At 30.5% G+C, this 13,758-nt stretch overlaps 1 protein-coding gene and 1 long non-coding RNA gene across 2 annotated transcripts; both read right to left on the bottom strand.

Moving 5' to 3' along the window:
• Positions 1-2,688: 2,688 nt before the first annotated feature.
• Positions 2,689-8,744, bottom strand: LOC146949279 (large ribosomal subunit protein eL20z-like). The gene is made up of 4 exons (XM_085748505.1): positions 8,650-8,744; positions 3,852-3,918; positions 3,154-3,265; positions 2,689-2,754 (listed from the first exon to the last, which is right to left on the bottom strand). The coding sequence occupies exons 1-4, from the start codon at positions 8,714-8,716 to the stop codon at positions 2,689-2,691; spliced, it is 312 nt and encodes a 103-aa protein (XP_085604631.1). The 5' UTR covers positions 8,717-8,744.
• LOC146949280 (uncharacterized) lies at positions 5,880-6,913 on the bottom strand. The gene is made up of 2 exons (XR_015027182.1): positions 6,778-6,913; positions 5,880-6,163 (listed from the first exon to the last, which is right to left on the bottom strand). It is a non-coding gene; the product is annotated as an uncharacterized LOC146949280 (long non-coding RNA).
• Positions 8,745-13,758: the final 5,014 nt, after the last annotated feature.

Here is a 13,758-nt window from a genome sequence, read left to right as displayed (position 1 = left end):
TGTTTTTGGTCACACGTTTAGAGACTATGTTAAACTGTCAATTGCATCCATCTCAAAATTTCGATTTTCTATTATTGTACCAGTGCATGCCACAATATCTATGTCGCCATTGATGGTGTATTTCCCTTCCATCACTAATTTAATGGTTGTCTTCTGCAATTGCGGTGATTCTAATGTTGGGTCACCGTACATACATGATATTCAATGCAACGAAAATGGTTATGGGGTTATTAAGTGTCAATGGTGTTCATGGGAGCAAGTTAATTGCATACCTCAACGAGAATGAAGGGCGGGCACAATACGATGTGATTGCAGTCGAGGTTGTGTTATGTGCTCGTACTTGGAGAATTTGATTTTGGTTTTATATGGATTTGGTGAAGGAGATGTTTATGCTTGATTAAGGGTTGAATTATTTTGTTTCATTATTTATTACAAAATTGAGCTTGAGTACTTGTTGATGGTGGTTATAATTAGAAGAAAAAAATGGTGAATGGAAGTAGTGGTTGGATGGAGAAGAAGTCCCTTTTGGTTGCTACTAGTTTTCCACTGGGTGGCTTGATAAACAAAAGATGAGAAGGCGAAACTCAAAATTATAGGAAAAAATTAAAAATAAAATGTAATTGTAGTAAACCTAAAGAACTGATGGTCATTTAAATGATTTAAAATATGGGTGACATGGCCCAATGAAATAGTGTGATAAGGAGAGAGTTCTTGAGCGTTTCACAGAGCATTTTTCTATTGTCAAATATTACGACAACCTACAGAGTAACACGCATATGATAGATTGATAAGAGAAATAATAAGTGGGACTGAATAGTAAATAAATTATTAAGTAAAATATGGTGCAGCGTAAGGTACAATATACTTAAGTGCTCGGCTTGCTTACCACACAAGTGGTTCTATAAATATAATTCTTGTGATGAAGCTTTTGACACTTAACCTTATTCACACTTTCATAAACCCTAGTTCTTTGAAATTAAAACTGCACCCTCACTCTCTCTAAGGCTTCATTTGTAGCAGCTAGCATTATGACTGAAGAAACTATGTTCGTGTGGACTAAATAAAGGCGTTGTCGTTTGAGCAGCATTCGTGATCCATTCTTTATGTGATTCTATCCGACACTTCAAGAGTTAAACAATGAATCCCTTCAAGGTGTTTTTGTTTGTAATTAGTGGTTTAATCAAGACATGCTCTTGAGATTGTTCCGTTAAAGAGATTAAACTTTTGAAAAACCTTCTTAATTCCCAACGATTTACACACGCTTTGAAATTTATTCGTACAATCATTGTCAAGTTGATTATTATCAATTTCTTGTTAAAGCTATTGAAGAAGTCCCCCAACTCAAGATCTGACAAAAACAAGTAAGGCTTAGGTGCAATTTTATAAACATTTCATTCCCTAATAGGGCTTTCTCTTTAAAAGCTTGACCGTGTACTATGTCAGATTTAAGAAGGCTAAGGTATAGTCAGGTTGATAGTAGTGTATTCTGGTTATTATGAACTTAAGATTTGAAAGAAAACCTGTTGAGGTTGAAAGGGACTAGACTAGTTAACAGGTTGATGATTAAGTAGTATAAATTTATTGTGTTGATCTTTTTGTATGGAAATCACCACTATTATATATCGATGACATCGAGTTGGAATAATTTGTGCTATATTTTTTTTTAAGGAAATTTGTGCTATATTTTTATTAAATCATTTGTAATTCAAATATCAATGCTTTTGTAACTATTGATTATTCGGCTAACAAACAAGTTTTTTATTTTTGAATTTATAAAATGTGATTTTGTGTATGTAAAATGTGATATCCTTTACGGTCGTTAATTATTTTTTTAATCCCTACTATTTTACCCATTGCAATATTAACTAATTAAATAAAATTGTCATAAATTATATTTTAAATGGTTTAGGGTGTCACAATTATAGTTTGAATGCCGGCCATTCGTGGTTAATAAAAGTATATTTCCACTTTCAATTTTTTTTGTTTTTATTTTTGGTACAAAAGAGACCTACTAGCCCAAAAAAGAATTTTAAAAGAAACTTAAAAAAAAATAAAAAAATCCAGCTTAATCGATCATAAATTTGTGCCTTTTTTTAGCATCTCTATTTTCATTCCAAATTTCTGTTTATGTGATCAATATATTTCTCGTAAAAAAAAAATTTGTATATTTTCCATTTCAATAAATAAATTTTAAAACCCTTGTAATATATGAATCTCTCTCTCTCTCTCTCTCTCTCTCTCTCTCTCTCTCTATATATATATATATATATATATATATATATATATTCAATAATAATCAAATTTGTTGAAAAATAAATAAACAATGCAATTACAAAATACATTTCACATATTTATTAAAATAAATAAATACATTACACTGTTTTTTTTTTGTTACTAATACATTACACTGTTTACACATATATAAGATTGCATCTTTGGATAAATAAATGGTTGGTATAAATAAATCTTCCACCAACACACAACTTTTAGTACAACTTAGATTAGATACACTGAGTCAAGCAACCTTTACAACTCTTGAAGTGAAGATCACTCTGCAAGTTGTTACCATCTCCGAGAATTGATTTGGATTTTCACATAAAATGTGAAGATTATTAAAAAAAAATTGATTTAATGAAGATGTAACATGAATGGATTGATCTCCAATATATGTTCGAGATCAATTAACGCTTATAATGGATGGTTTTGTTGATGGTAAGTCCAATTGAAAATAATCACAATTGTATACAGAACAGCCTGCAAAAAATAGAAGACTCACTAAGTTATTATTGTATGACAAAAGTCACAAAACAAGGTACCATTCCTCATTCATGTTATGGAAGAATTTGATAGAAGTAATTAAAACAACTTTAAGATATTTAATTCTCAATATAATCTAATTATTATAGTACATGACAAAGTTGATCATAAAAAAACCAACTCTAAACAAAAGGTTGTGTGAAGAGGGTATAAAAATATTACCAAAGGTTGTACCAAAAAAAAAGTACTACCAAAGAGATTAATTAGTGTTTCGAATATGGATGGATATACATTTATAAATAACTTGTGAAATTTCCATAAAGTAGTTTTTGATTTTTTTTTTCTTTCAATTACTAATACTTTAGAAAACCCTAAAAGGTAGAAAGAATGACTTACACCAATAAAACAAGCAGCATAACCAGGTTTCTCTCGCTTGTCTACTTTGGAAAAGAGCATAATCAACACCCCAACATACCACGGGATAGGAAAAAAGAAACCACATATAAACCTGGTACAAAAGAAATTAAGTTAAGGATATAAATTAACAAGGATAGTTCTATGATTAATTAATATGGGTTACAATTTAGTTTCGGTTGTATTTTTTTTTAAATTGCTAATGATAGATTAACAAATCACTAATGTATATTTATTTGGTAATATTTTATTAGTTTTCCACTTTTTCTTCGTAGATATTCCGCTCTTTACTTTTAGTTTTTTATTTTATATTTTAGTCCTTATTTTAAATGATTAAAATAAACTGACAACGATTAATTTTAATATAAATAAATTTTATGAAAACTAAAACAAAAATCATAGAGATCAAAAGCAGAAAGTGATATATATATATATATATATATATATATATATATATATATATATATATTCACGGATTAAAAAAATTCTTTCGGTCCGTCATTGTCGCAAATTTATTTGGACAACTAAATAGTTGTTCAACATATTAGTTATAATGATATATTGTTGTACGGTGTCAAATATATTATTGACCTTTTTCATGTTAAATACATTATTTATAGTTTTTTAAATAACAATCCTCCAAATTAATATATAAATACAAGGGAATTTAATTTACTTACAACACCCAGCCAACACCAATACCACCACACCCAAGGCGTTTTTCCTCACCTTCTGCAACCGCAGAACCTATAAATCAATATTACATAGCATAAACAATATCAAAATATTTCCCTCTATGAAATGAAGTACATTAAAGATAAGTTTAGAAACTTGAACTACCACAAAAGGACTTATTTGAGTATATTTACTAACTAGACTCTTGACCCGTGCTGTCGCACGGGTCCTATCGACCGTAATTGATACCGATAATTAATCATTGACCCGTGAGATGCATGAGTCTATCAATAAACACCAATAAAATTATTAGAAATACAATATCGTAATAAAATTTGTCTTGACATGTTTTTCCATGTCAAATGCCAATCATGTCTTGATTCAAGATTATGGTTAACTTAATTGATCGTTCATCATGCTGAAAGTTTATGAGAATAACGATAGCAAATTACCGTCATATATATAAAATTAAGATGAAATTGATTTTCATATTATTTACTTTTAATGTGTACTTATGTGAAAATTTGTTTCATTTTTTTAAAGACTCTACATTTTTTTTAAGGATACTTTTTTTTATTTTATTTTTATGGTTCGCTGACATTATTCAATTATGTATTCATGATGGACCACAATTTATAAGATAAAAAATGAGTTGATAGTGAGAAATAGCATCTTTCAAACAAAAAAGTGAGAAATAGCAAACATGAATTGATATAGAAAACTCAAAGTGGATGTCACTGCTATTCATAAAAGGATAAAAATGGCATCACAGATTCACATGGTTTACTCTAAAGTAATATCAAATCCAAGATTCAAGCATAACTAATTCACATGGTTTTAACTAAGGGACAACAAACAATTAGATAGCCAAAATGGTTTCACTAAAGACATGTCAGCATAACTAATATTACCAAATCATGCTCCTTGATTACTTTGAATCTTCAATCTCGATACATGGCATTTTAGGACTCTGCCGTGGATGCATTTCAGATCTTTTTTCCACTAATTTTCTATCAGCAGGAATCCAAGTGCTTCTGATATGTGTATGGCAGCTAAAATCTTTGTTTTTGCAGCAACTTCTGCATCTTGAGTATGCACAATCCTTCTTTGATTGGTTCCCACAGTCTTGACATTTTAGACCCTTTAACACTTCTTCTCCCCCTAATTGGGTTGAATACATTTTTTTCTATCTCTTTAGCTTTAAAACTAAAGATCATCTTTTATGAGTTTAAAACCTTTTGGTCGTATGGTGTTACTATACTATATCCTCTATGTGATGGGAATAAAAGAAAGCAATAATTTTCTATTACAAATATGTAAGCACTTCAGTACATGAGAATTCAAAAAAATTATAAATTTACAGCATGGCAAAGCTGCCATTATAAGGGAAACTAAATTCAAGGTTGAAGTATAACACTCAACAGTATGAAAGCAATAGCAAAGCTGCCGTACGATAACTGTGTAATTGGCTTATTCCATAAATTTCCTAACTACTTAAATTGACATGTCTAAAAAGTGAGATGCATATATAACCATTGGTTTGTAACTGACAAAGAAACAAATCAAAAAGAAAATAATATTTTCTTTAATGTAATTTAAAAGAATTACCAACAGGAGATATTTGAGTCAATTGAGCATAGAGAAACAAAGGAGGATCCTATAACATTTAACTTGATATGGAATGAACCTTACATGATCCAACTGAAGTTAGTTTAAATCATTGTTATATAATCTATGATAAATAAAGGAAGCTTGACAGAAAACAATATTATAACTTTTATAACAAAGAAAAAGTTAGAAGAAAGTTATGTAGCTAAAATAGAATAATTAACTCAGAAAACACTATGTAAAACCAATCCAAATCCAAATTTTCTACATTTGACACCTTCTGCACAAAATGGTAAAACAAAATTGGAAAGTGACAACATAAAAGGCATGGAAATATAATTCATTGACATATTATTCCAATACTAAAGGTGATGAACTGACATCTTTTCCAAATCTCGTTCCAAGTTCTAATACTTATCAGTCAGTAAACTAACCTCTCTTTTTCAAATCTTTCTCCAAAATACTCAAGTGTCAATCACTAAATAAAAACCAAATATTTTCCTACAAAACATTATAGCCAACCTAAAAGGAATGATAGATTGTACTTGGACACAAACAGAGTACAAAAGGTACCACACAACTACATCAAAGGTACCTTATTATATAGAACAGTAGCAGATACGAAACTGACAGAATTAGAATGTAAAAAAATACAAAAATAAGAAAACGTACTAATATTGATCTTCAATAATTGAGTACTCCCTAAATCCTGCATAATTGAAAGTAAAATAGAACTTTCTAAGTCAGAAGGTCAAGTAAATAAGTCTTAATTTAAAAAAGAACTCATTAGCACTTTTTAAGTTTATATAAGTGGAGGAATTGGAACTCATCAGAGAGAGCTACCTAAGAATTCAAAAAAGAACTCATTTTTAACAGAGTATGAATAAACGTATATTGTGATCAATAATCTCAGCTTAGTAAACAATTCATTGAACAAAACTGTTATATTCTCAGCAGTTATTCAGCCATTACAATAAGATAAATATACAACCAAGATATCAACAACAAAGAGGAGTCAGTCAAGAATAGAGATAAATCTACAACCAAGATTAGATAAGTATAAACCAACAAAAAATAACAAAATCTCCAAACAAAAAGGGAAGATGCATAAATTGAAATTATAACCCAAAATCATTAAATTTCTAAATTAGTATGACCCGTCACAGAGCTCATCAAAATATATTAACTTATAAAATAAAAAAATTCAATTTTTTCATTTTCAAGCTACAAAACATTTTCATTTTCAAGCTACAAAACAAAACCCAGTGGAAGAAATAAGCTATAAATAAAAGAAGAAAGAAAAGCAAGAAGAAGGAACAATACCAGAAAAAGCTTAGTAGCCATAACTGTAATAGGGAGGAGGGGCGGAGGGGTCGGATCCAGGAGGACGGTCGGGGTGAGGGAAACCGATGGCGGGGGTAAGGGTTAGGGTGAAGAGGTGGGAAATTGGAAAGACTCGTACTGAGGAGGTTGAAAGGATTGCGGCGACGGCGGAGGAGGGTGGCCGAAGTAGGATTTGAGTTTGCCGTGTTCGGTCATGATTGTTTGTTTGGTGGAAGTTGGGGGTTAGGAGGGAAGAACGAAGCCACTCACCGATCTGGAGTGAATTCATGGATGGGTTTAACTGATTGTTTGTTCATGGGTATGAATTCAAGAGTGTGAGAGAAGAAGGAATGGATTGGAATGATGTTAGAGAGGAAGTAAGGTATATGGAGCCGTGTGCAACACTGTTTTTTAAGATGGAAAGAGATAGATAGTGTTGGCAATGGATGTTGATTGGTTAGTTTGAAAATTGTTTGTAGTTCAAAGATGTAATTGAAAGGTCATCAGATCAAAGGCTGAGATTAAAGGTGTAGTTGGCAGATGAGATTAACATTAATGACAGGTTAGGGAGGGAAAATAAGGAGTGATTAGGGCAACACTGCCAGCTCATCAAGTCTGGCTTTAATAATAAAGGATACAAACTTTTTTACCGGTCTTTGAGAGAGCTTGTGGAATTAAATATCTTATCATATGTGCATATATTATTTTCAGCTTGTTTTCATAAACTCTTTGGAAGCATTCATGAAAATGGTTTGTAGCTTATATGAGAAAAAAAAATAGTTTGTTTTATCTTTTATTATAGAAACAACAATATTCACATTAGTTGTTATATGATAACATTTTATTTTATAAGCTCATAATTAAATTATTTATTGAAACGTGACCTAAATCTAATAGTTGCTACATTTTAACATTGAGCACAACAGTACCGTCTAAAATCAATGCATTCGGATGACGTTTGTTACAAGATAAAATGCCAACAAGAGTAGAGTTGTGGAGAAGAAACATAATTTCATATGTTCATTAACAATATTGTGTGTGGTGCTTTAACGACTTTGAAACCGCTAGTCGCTTGTATGTGATGTGCCCCAAGATGTTGGAAGTGTGGGTAAATTGTCTTTTTTTTAATGAAGCCAAACTAACCCACCAAAATTGGCACTGGGGATAATCAAAATTGAGAATAACGCACTCCAAGGTCTCAAATCATGAGGCTAACCCAACTAGGTTGTGGAAAAATATCCTTAATTGGATGGATCTTTAACTAGTAGGGTGGACTGCAGATGCGGTGACAAATTTCCTACTTTTCAACGGTGTGTGCAATGGCAAGAAAACAATAAAAGGCGTTTCATCTTGTTAGGTTGACAACAAACTGGGTATATTTGGTTGGAGAGAAACAATATTGATTTATTCAATGATTAAGTGGTTGATTCCATATAGGATTGATAGAATTAAGCTGTCTTTATTTTTGGGTTCATGTCTAAGGTTGGCATTAATAAGAATTAGTCTTTTTAAATTAGTAGACAAATTCAACTGCTTTTTTTTAAATGCATCTAATTGTTGATGCTTTGTAATATTACTCGTTTACTATATTTTTACTTATAAAACAAACGTAGCTATAAAAATCACATAAAAACAAGCATCCTTAGAAAAAAGAGAAAAAAAAAAGCATAAGCAGCATAAGTGAATTCAAACATAATTGAACAAAACAAAAAATCACGAAAGTTTCAAATATTTTATCCAACCCATCATAGAGATCATCCAATATATTAACTCAAAATATAAATATAAAAAACTTGCATTTTTCATTTCCAAGCTGAAAATCAAACCCAATAAATAAATAAAAAAAAGAGAGAAAGAAAGATAGAACAATACCGGATTCAACGTCTGTTATAGGTTTGTCTTGTTCAGTCATATTTGATACACCATTCTGATTTTCCATTAAAAATGAGCAACAAGGTTCAGAAATTGAAGAGGCAAGAAAAGATAAAGTAAAATAAATATCTTTTTTATTCATTTAGTAGTCAACATGATATTATATATAGGCATTCATAATATAGAATTGATTTGTTGGATATTTCTTTTGGACGCAATAATGTATGCATCTTGGTTGGCTATTGCTATATTTAAATAGCAATAACAGAAAAACTATTTTCTGTTCTACAAGATGTGAGGTAAGAATCCAATGGAAATTGAAAACTTCTGTTATTTGAAAACGTTGTACTTTAAAAAATAAAAATAAAAAAAACACTTTTATTGTCTATAATCAACTATTATACTAATTTTTTTTATATTAAACTATATTCAACATTCATTATTGGAAATTTTTAAATAGTATTTTGTTGAGGTTTTGGTAAATGATATTTAGTTCCCTTTATAATATTTTTAATTATGTTAAAAAAATTTGTTAAATAATAACTCATATAGTTATTGATTCAAATACCTAATGCACCATAAAAATATTAAGCACGTGTACCATAAAAATATTAAAAAATAAATTAGTGGGGCTCAAATTTTAACAGTATGACAATTATAACACCCTCGTTTGGCTTTACTATGTGATTGAGTATAATTATTGCTAATAACAATATTATTATTATTATTATTATTATTATTATTATTATTATTATTATTATTATTATTTTGACAAATATTATTATTATTATTATTTGCTAAATTAGTAAGCCTTTTGGTTGATTAATAAATAATGATGAAGATAAGTTAGTCTCTTATAACATACTCAATGGCAAAATATGGATTGAGTAACGTTTAACGGTTATTTATGATGATGATTAAGTCATATTGTGGCACATGTTGGAGGGTTGAACCTTGATTGAGTCACAGTTGTGATGACCCCTCATCAATTAAGGGTTTCAATTTCTATTTAGCATTTGTTTTAAGCATCCAGTGTGTGTTTGTTTAATGAATATTCCAAAAAGTCAAGAGAGAATGAACTACAAATAGACTTGAATGAAAAGCTAAATAGAATAGAATTGATTATGACTGTAGAATCAGAGTTTAGACCTAGTTAAGGCAAGAAAGTCTTGAACCAAAGTGGATTTTAAAATAATGTCTCTATGGTTTTGATGATAAATATGTATAAAAGAACAATTGAATACTCTAATATTTTTTCAATTGTGCAGGACAATAAAATAAAATTATTATTCTGAAGTCAATAGTATGGCTCTGATGGAACACGCTCTAAACACAAGAAAAACACTGACGCCCAAAGCAGACTCTGATGGTCAACGAAAAGTCAAAGTTTTGATGAGAATGCATCAGGTCATGAAGACAAGCTTTGATGGATGGAGTCAACACTCTAAAGATCATCTGACAAGTTTTGTCTTTTTTTTATATATTTTAGAAGTTAATGAGTTCCCTGCACTGGAACCTGATGCTCCTTTAGCTTATTCATGTTCCTCAATCTCAAGCTTCTACTAGATATGTGTCAGATTCAGAGTTTCAATCTTTCAAGGAGGATATCAAAGATCAAATGCAAGTGAAATCAGAGAATATCAAGCTGCCACGAAGACCCATCTAGATAACAACCAAAAGCTTCATATAGTCTTAGCCAATAAGAATAATTAGGAACCATTTTTTTTTGTCTTATGCACTTTTTAACTTGTATTTGAATTCTCTTGCTCAATATGTTATTAATACAAGTTTCACTTTTTATTGATGACAATTGAGGGAATAGAAGTAGTATTTAATAATATGTTGAATTTGTTTATATTGCAGAATTTATATTGCTTTTGAATGATTTTATGCTTATATGATTATTATATCTTAATTAACTAGGTTTATATTCAGGGGGAGCTTAAAAACTACACCCTTTGTTAAGTTAAGTTAATTAACAAAGAAAATTGTTCTTTAAATACCTAAGTTTGTCATCATAAAAAAAGGGAGATTGTCGAACCAAAGTGGGTTTTAGAACAATGTTTCTAGGGTTTTGATGATAACAATCTATGAAAGAACATTTGGGTACTCTAATATTTGATCAAGTGCATAAGACCATAGATTAAAATTTTGATTCCAAAGTCAATATTCTAACTATGATGGAACACGCTCTGAACACAAAAGAGAAACTCTGATGCCCAAAACAAACTCTTATTTGTCAACGAAAAGTCAAAGTTATGATCATAATGCATCAAATCATAAACGATCAACACTCTGAAGATCATCTGACTATGTTTGTCTTCTTCTGATGAAACATCATTGTCCAAGTTCTGCAGGAATCTGATGATATTCCAGAAGTGTATGAGTTCCTTGCACTTGAACCTAGTGCTCCTTTAGCTTGTTCATGATCCTCAAGCTCAATCTTTTCCTAAATATGTGTCAGCTTATGAGTTTCAATCTTTCAAGGAGGATATCAAAGCTCAAATGCAAGTGAAATTAGAGAATCAGACTGCCATGAAGACTCAGCTGGATAATATCTAACAACTTCTGATAGCCTTAGCCAATAAGCATAATTAGGAACCTTTATTTTGTATTATGCGCTTTTTAACTTGTATTTGAATTATTTTCGTCAGTATCTTACTAATGCAAGTTTCACCTTTTGTTGATGACAAAATCGGGAGTGGAAGTAGTATTTAATAATCTCCTAAATTTGTTTATCTTGGAGAATTTTTATTGCGTCTGAATGATTTTATGCTTATATGATTAAATGTCTTAATTAACCTGGCTTAGACTCATAGGGAGTTTAAAAACCTCACCCATTGTTGAGTTAAGTTAATTAACAAAGACAATTGTTCATTAAAACATAAGTTTGTCATCATTAAATAGGGGGAGATTGTTGAACCAAATTGGTTTTAGAATAATGTCTTTAGGGTTTTAATGATAACATTGTATGAAAGAAAAATTGGGTACTCTAATATTTGTTCAAGTGTGCAGGACCATAGAATAGAATTATGGTTATAAAGTCGATATTCTGGCTCTGATGGACACACTCTAAACATAAAAGAAAAAATCTGATAGCCCAAACAGACTTTGATGGTCAACAAAAAGTAAAAGTTTTAATCATAATGCATCAAGTCATGAAGACAAGCTCTGATGGATGAAGCCAAAAGTCAACGCTATGAATATCATCTAACTATTTTTGTCCTTTTCTAATGAAACGTCATTGTCCAAGTTCTGCATGAACCTAATGATATTGCAAAACTTTATGAGTTCCCTGCGCTAGAAATTGATGCTCCTTTAGCTTATTCATGTTTCTCAAGCCTAAACTTCTGTTATATATATGTCAGCTTCTAAGTTTCACTCTTTCAAAGAGGATATCAAAGCTCAAATGCAAGTGAAATCAGAGAATCATGCTGCCATAAAGACTCATCTGGATAACATTGAACAACTTTCGATAGCCTTAGTCAATAAGCAGGATTATGAATCCTTTTTTTGTTGAACCAAAATGGGTTTTGAACAATGCATCTGAAGTTTTGATGATAACAATGTATAAAAGAACAATTGGATGTATTCATGTGTGTCCAAGTATGCAAAACCATAAAATTAAATTATAACTATCAAAGTCAAGTTTTAGTTCTTAAACATTAAGACTCTGAACGCATAAGAAAATATCTGAAGCAAAAGAGAAGTTTATAAAACTTGGAACAAGATCTGAAGAAAGATCAATTAGAAAGTCAACGTCCTGATCAAAAGAGGTTTTTCTCTCATAAGGATATCAAGGAATTAAGACTATAAAGGATGAAGCACCTGAAAGTGACATCGGAAGTTGAAGACTCAGTCTCAGTTTATCGTCTTCTGACGGAATGTCGCTATCAGGCTCAGAGTAGTACACTTTGTCTTCTTCTAACCACGTTCAAAAATAAACAAGCAAGTTCAAATACAAAGAGAATGTAGCGAATCATTCTATTAGAAGCAAAATAACTTTGAATGACTACACAACGACAATATCCAATTAAGGAAGAATCTCAATGTCTCTAATCAAGATTCTTAAGGATTAACATGATGCACTAGCACTTCTTCAACAACGGCTCTCTCAGTTTCTCCTATATAAAGACCTGAGCAGTTGAAGAATAATAACACGACTTCTATTATTTTACAAGTGCCCTTACTCTCTCAAATTACAAGCGCACAAACACTTAAAAATTTTCTTACAAACTTTCTTATCTTAGAATTTCTTAAGTATCAGAAGTCATCTAAACATAACTTTTTTACACCTTTGATTGTATCTCAAGTGTAAAACATAATCTCTTTGATTTGTTCAAACTTAGATTCGGCACTTGTTTTGCTTCATATAGATTTAGTTGTTTAAGATATAACTGGTACATTCAGATTTGTGAAGATAAAAGAAACTTGATTTTCTTCCTTTAGAATTCTTATGAAGCTTTGTTTAGAATAGGTCTGATACAAATCTTATTCTTGTGCAAGACAGGTCATATGTTTCATCTTAAAGTTATTTAATCAATTTTTCTTGCTACAGTCATCAACTTATGACTAATCCATATATCTTCTCGCTTATTAATGCAATATCAACTTTTTGATCAATGTGAATTAGTTTTGTTGGTTTGAAAGAGAGGACATTGTTCTTTGTTTTGAAAATGTTTTTTAATTGCTTTCCCTTTTCTGGCATCCTTCTTAGAGAGCATCTAAGTGATAGTGTAGCTCTGGTAGTCCATTGTCATACCAGAGTCACTTTTCATCACTCCTTGTTAGAGGGTAATATGCCTTCTGATCAGCTAGACAAGAGAAATTTAAATTCAATAGAAAACATTTCCTTTCCTCTAAACCAATGAACACTTATAGATTTTTTCATAATTTTGACAACCAAGCAAGCATTCTTATTAAACACCTTTTCATAACTATTGTCACATAATTAATTTATGCTAAGTAAGTTATGTTTCAATCTATCACTAGTCAGACAAAATTAAAAAAGAGAAAGAAAAGTTACCAATAATCACCATACCATAAGTCTTTCTTGAATTCTTGAAAACCTTAGGCTCTTGTGTCCTCCATTTTGGTTTCATCAGAGTC

This window comes from Medicago sativa, chromosome 2 (genome assembly GCF_051527215.1).
Source record: "Medicago sativa cultivar Bolivia chromosome 2, Bolivia_mono, whole genome shotgun sequence".
Lineage (NCBI taxonomy): Eukaryota > Viridiplantae > Streptophyta > Magnoliopsida > Fabales > Fabaceae > Medicago > Medicago sativa.
The sequence above is the reverse complement of the archived record's forward strand: the minus strand, read 5'-3'. Positions and strand labels throughout refer to the sequence as shown.